General features: G+C 34.6%; 1 protein-coding gene across 2 annotated transcripts in view; it reads left to right on the top strand.

Annotated features, from left to right (window-relative positions):
* Window positions 1–5,441, top strand: part of DMC1 (DNA meiotic recombinase 1) — a 52,634-nt gene that overhangs the window by 21,168 nt on the left and 26,025 nt on the right. The window contains exons 6-7 of one of the 2 annotated variants that reach the window (XM_004700254.2): window positions 2,538–2,579; window positions 4,069–4,141. In XM_004700254.2, coding sequence (XP_004700311.1) covers window positions 2,538–2,579; window positions 4,069–4,141 — 115 coding nt within the window. The remainder of the gene's footprint in view (window positions 1–2,537; window positions 2,580–4,068; window positions 4,142–5,441) is intronic. The other variant, XM_004700255.2, reaches the window with a different exon arrangement.

Here is a 5,441-nt window from a genome sequence, read left to right as displayed (position 1 = left end):
ATAGAAACAGAGAAACCCATATTCTGTTATGGAGAATTTTCAATGTATAGAAAAATAGAAATCACAGTATAATGAACTTCTAGGTATCTCATCACCCTGAACTTCTAGGTATCTCATCACCCAGATCCAGCAATTATCAATCCATAGCCAATATTGACCAGTTGGCATCTATTTCATCCCACCCACATTATTTTAAAGCAAATCACACATTCTATGTCATCAATAAACATTTGGTGTATAGCTCAACATTTTCTCTCTCTCATTGTTATCAAGTCATGCCTGGCCCCTAGTGATCACAGGGACAGAGGAGAACTGCCCCTGTGTGTTTCCGAGGCTGCGAAGTTTCACTTGGAACAGTGGCTGATGGGTTCAAACTGCTGACTGATCTTGTGGCTAGTAGTCCAACTCATAACCATTTGCCATCTGGACTCCTTATCTCAAAGATACAAAGCTCTTTCAAAAACATAACTTCAATACAACATACCTTAAATAAATGAACAACTTCTTAATACCTTTAAATATCAAATTAGTGCTTACATTTTGAATTGTCTCATAAATGTAATTTTTAGAGTTTTTAAAATGAAAACTAAATAAGCTCTGTATGTTGCAACTAATTTATTATTTTTAAATGATTCTCCCTTCATTTCTCTTTCTCTCTTCCTATCTCTTTTCATTCCTTGCAACTCGTGTTGAGAAAACTAGGTTGTTTGCCCTATAGTTTCCCAGAGTTCTGGATTTCTCTGATGCTGTGCATGTGGAGTCACTTAACACATTCCTCTGTCCTCATCTTTCCTACAAGTTGGTAGTTGTATGGGATTTAGGGTTCTCTTTCTTCTTAGCCTTGCCCAGTAAGTATCACTATATATTATCATCATAATTTCTTTACTGGAAATATTTTTTTGGATTCTCACACACTTTTATCATTTATTTGTGCACCTTCCCTTTTTATATTGCAGCATTATTCTGTAATCATTTTCTTTTTCATTTAGAAAGTTTTAAAGATGCTTCTTAGTAGAAAATATTCCCAGATTTTACTTACCTGAAATTGCCTTTTATTCTTGTTTCTGAGAGATAATTTTGCTAGGTAGATAATTGTAGGTTAGCTGAAACATATATTCTAATATTCTAGTAGCTTTTTTTTCTCAGAAGATATTATTCTGTTTTCATTATTGATATTGAAAAATCTCCTTTCATTTCAATTGTCATTCCAGTGTAAGTCGGCCTTCCTTTCTCTCTGGGTACTTTATCTTGGTCTGGCTGTACTGCACTCTCATCGCTGACATGCAGCTAGTCCTGGAGTCTTTCTTTCTGTTTGGCACGTTATGCTTATTAGACCCATGGAGCTGTGTTTTTATGGAAATTTTACAAACATTGTCTCTTTACACATGTCCTTGCCTTCAGTTTCTCTGCACTTGCTTTCTAGGTTTCTGGGTAGAGCTGTTATACTATCTCTTTTTAAGTTCTTTTCTGAATTTTCCATATCCTTTCACTCCCTACTACATCCTGAGTAATTTCTTCATCTAACTATTCTAGTTCATTATTTCTCTCTTCATCTGTGTCTATTTAATTCATCAATTGAGTTCTTATGTAGATAATTATATTTTTATTTCTATGCATTCCACTGTCTTTATTTGTCTTTCTTTCTTTTTTTTTTTTTTGATGAAGAACAAATTAAAATATACCAAGCCAGAAAAGCTTGTGTTTTCCAGTCTAGCCTGTTGGGGCACCATGCCCTGTCTCCAATGTCCACCCTCATCATTCCCTGGGGATCTTGCTACTCCCCTCCCCTGCTGTTCCGCTGCACTCCCCCAGTGCTTTGCCTCAGTGTGGCGGGGTCAGATCAGGCGCAATTCCCACACTGTGTCACTGGTGTTGTCCCCCGCAGGGCCATGGGTCAGTGTGTCTTTATTTTTCAAGAACTATTAGTTCGTTCCTAAACTGTAATCTTTTCATGTAAAAATTATTTCTATGATTTTTTTCTATTTTTGAAATTAATTCACACATAATTTTATTGTGTATTGCATCAGACAATCTCATGATTTGCAGTCTTTAGGAACCTTATCTTGTTTTGTTATTTCTGTTGACTTTCCGTCTTGGTGACTTACCTTCTCATGTATTTATTGATGTTTATAGTTTATTGCTTAATTTTATTCTGTGGATATTCAAGGGTTCTAAACCGGTGAGTGTGGGAAGCTTTTCTCTAGAGAGAATTTGCTTCTCTGGTAACCAATCCAAGTTTACTTCAGCTTCTGCTTGAGGGCCTCAGATTTGTAGCTCTCTTTCCTAAGGTAAGATATTAAACTGTAATTTATATAAACTATTCCTAATAGTTTATATAACATTGCTTTAAAGTCATTTTTAGTCAGAGGAAAATTTTGTGAAAAATGATGACATATGTACATATGGAATCCCTTTGTGACACAAGATGTACTTTATAAATGGGAAAATAGCTGATATTTGGGGGCCATGTTTTATTTTTATAGAACTATCTAATAATTAACTATGTATGCTGTTACTATTTTTTCTATATTTCACAGAATTTCGTACTGGAAAAACTCAGCTTTCTCATACACTCTGTGGTAAGGATACATAACAAGAATAATGATAATAAAAATGACCATAGCTGGATTGTGGTAAGAGTTGTACAAGCCCCCAGTAAAATGATTTTTTTTTTAATGACCATAGCCATCACTTGCCAAACATCTGCTGTGGATGGTTCTTCATAAAACCTTTTGTCATCTGAACACACTAGCAAAGAAACTAATAGAGAGGTTCAGTAAAAGGTCCATGGATACACAGATACCAGAGCTGGTCTTTGTGTGGGTGATGTTGGAGGTAATGTTGTATATGCTAGACTATGAACACTTAAATGGAAATAGGGATGGAATATATATGTATTGGTGGGAAGAGGGATTCATTGACTCTTTTTTCCCATTCCTTCTTTTCTATTTCTTTTTACAAGAATGCCACAAAATTTACTGAGTCCTAGAATGTATAACTTCCTAAGGAATAAAATTGGTCCTAAGAACAAATTAAAAAACGTTTTTTTCTAAAAAGCAGATGAATAAAAATGTCTTCTTTTCACAAAGAAGCTACTCTGTAGTATGAATCCTGTTGGTGGTCTCTGAAGACCTAGCATTAACAGAGTCTGAAGAACAACCTCACGGGAGGGAGGGAAGCAGGCTTGGGAGAATACAATGTTAGACTGAGGGATATTTAATTCAGCTCTTACATTTGTTTGAATAGTAAGACTTTATTATACATATTAATTAAAGTAGAGCTATAATGATTATAAAAAACAGATGCAGCTATAGACAAGCTTGTCCACACAGAGTCACATAACCACACAGACTCAGAGGAGAATGAACAAGCCTTTGATTTACTTCTTGTTTTGCAAGACTTAAAATTAAAAAAACAAAACCAGGTTGATAAATAAAGTATGATTCTGACTCTTAAAAAAAAAAAGGAAGAAAAAGCTATTCTGTACTTTGACCCAAGTAGAAGGGGCGTGACTAAAAGAGGATTCTGGAATCAAAATACCTGTTTCCATTCTTGTCTCTACTATGAATAGCTGTGGGCTTGGGAAAGTTGCTTTACATCTTTAATTTTTCCATCAGTAAAATAGGATTAACAACAATGTTATATCTTAGTGTTGTTTTGAAAAATAAGTGAAATAATGCATATACCTGGTACAACGTAACTCCTTAGTAAACGCAATGATTTTTTTTAATATTTGACATACATTGAAATGTTATTTAAATGCTTTAAGATGCATAAATTATATTTGTGGAAGTTAGTGATATTTCAATTCTATTTCCATTCTTTGGAAAAACTAACTTTCACAAATATCTCCCATTGTGAGAGATGTTGAAATCCTGCTAGAATACTTAAATTTCACCACTGGTAATATTAAAACTCACAAATCATAGAAACTAAAGGATTATGATTCTTTGTTAAATTTACTAAGAAGTAGTGACCAGCTTAAATCCCATGTTAATGTATATACTCTTTATTTTTACAGTTTATTTATGCCTATTAATATTGATTAATTCTTTAATTGCTCCCTAGTGACAGCTCAGCTTCCAGGAGCAGGTGGCTACCAGGGAGGAAAGATTATCTTCATTGATACAGAAAATACTTTGTAACCTTTTTTTTAAAACAAGTTACTAGTATAGTAGTAATATAGGAATATTAACAACAAAGCAGAGTTTGTTTGTTAATAACTTTGTAACCTTCCCATAAACCAACACTAATAACCAAGTTCTCAAGACACATTTTATTTAATAAGATTTCACTTTTCCAGATAGGTTTGGCATAAAATTGATCAAATCAATATATGAGACATAAATTCTGTATTATTCATTGTTTTTAATAGGCCTTGTATTTTAGAACAAGGACTTCTGGTGGCACAATAGTTAAGTGTTCAGCTGCTAACAAAAGGTTAAAGGCTTGAACTCACCCAGTCACTGTGGGAGAAATTCATAGGATCTACTCCTATAAAGATGAGAGCCTAGAAAACTCCATGGGGCAGTGCTACTCTGTCACGTGAGGTCACTGTGAGTGAAAAATTGATTCAAAGACACCCAACAACAATACATTTTCCAGGAAACTTATGCAGACAGTACAGAGAGTTTTCATATGCCCCCTTTCCACTACAACTGTGTGCCTAGCAACATCCTGCTTTCTTGTGGTTTGTTATAATTGATGAACCAATATGGATACATTATTATTTACCAAAGTCCTTAGTTCACGTGAGGGTTCACTGGATCCATCGTACAGCCCTATGAGTTTTGAAAAATACATAATATCATGTGTCTTCCATTACAGTATCATGTAGAATAGCTTCACCGCCCTAAAAATGCCCTGAGCCCTACCTGTTCATCACTCACCACTCTTTGAACCTCTGGCAATCACTGGTCATTTCACTGTCTCTATAGCTGTGCCTTTTCCAGAATGCCAGGTAATTGAATCATACTGTGTGTGTGTGTGTGTGTGTGTGTTTTTCCAGATTTGCTTCTTTCACTTAACAGTATCCATTTAAAATTCATTCATATTTTAGTTACCTCTGATTCTTTGATTTCTCCAAAGTTTTTGCTTATTGGTTAATAAAGTGGTTTTGTTTTTGTTTTTAACATACTCAAATTCATTGTCCTGAAAAAGGGGGGAGCTATGCAGCAAAGAGGGAAAAAAGGAAGAGAAATTGGCAGAATCTGTGAGATAATAGAATTGTAGTTTTAAACAAAGTGTAAAATATTTCTAGAATGCAAGGCTGGAAAGGTGATTTGGGTCTTAGCCATGAAGAACTTTGAAACCAAATAGTGTAGGTACAGTATTGTAGAAAAGATAATGAGCAGCTCATGTAGGTTAGAAGCAGTGGAAATAAAAAGGACAAGAGCTGATAGGAAGGAGAATTGAGGTGGTGGTTGTATTTGATAGAAAAA

The sequence above is a fragment of the Echinops telfairi genome, unplaced genomic scaffold, assembly GCF_000313985.2.
Source record: "Echinops telfairi isolate 266 unplaced genomic scaffold, ASM31398v2 ScPeMD7_2;HRSCAF=8, whole genome shotgun sequence".
In the NCBI taxonomy this organism is placed as follows: domain Eukaryota; kingdom Metazoa; phylum Chordata; class Mammalia; order Afrosoricida; family Tenrecidae; genus Echinops; species Echinops telfairi.
This window is presented reverse-complemented; position numbering and strand designations above follow the sequence as displayed.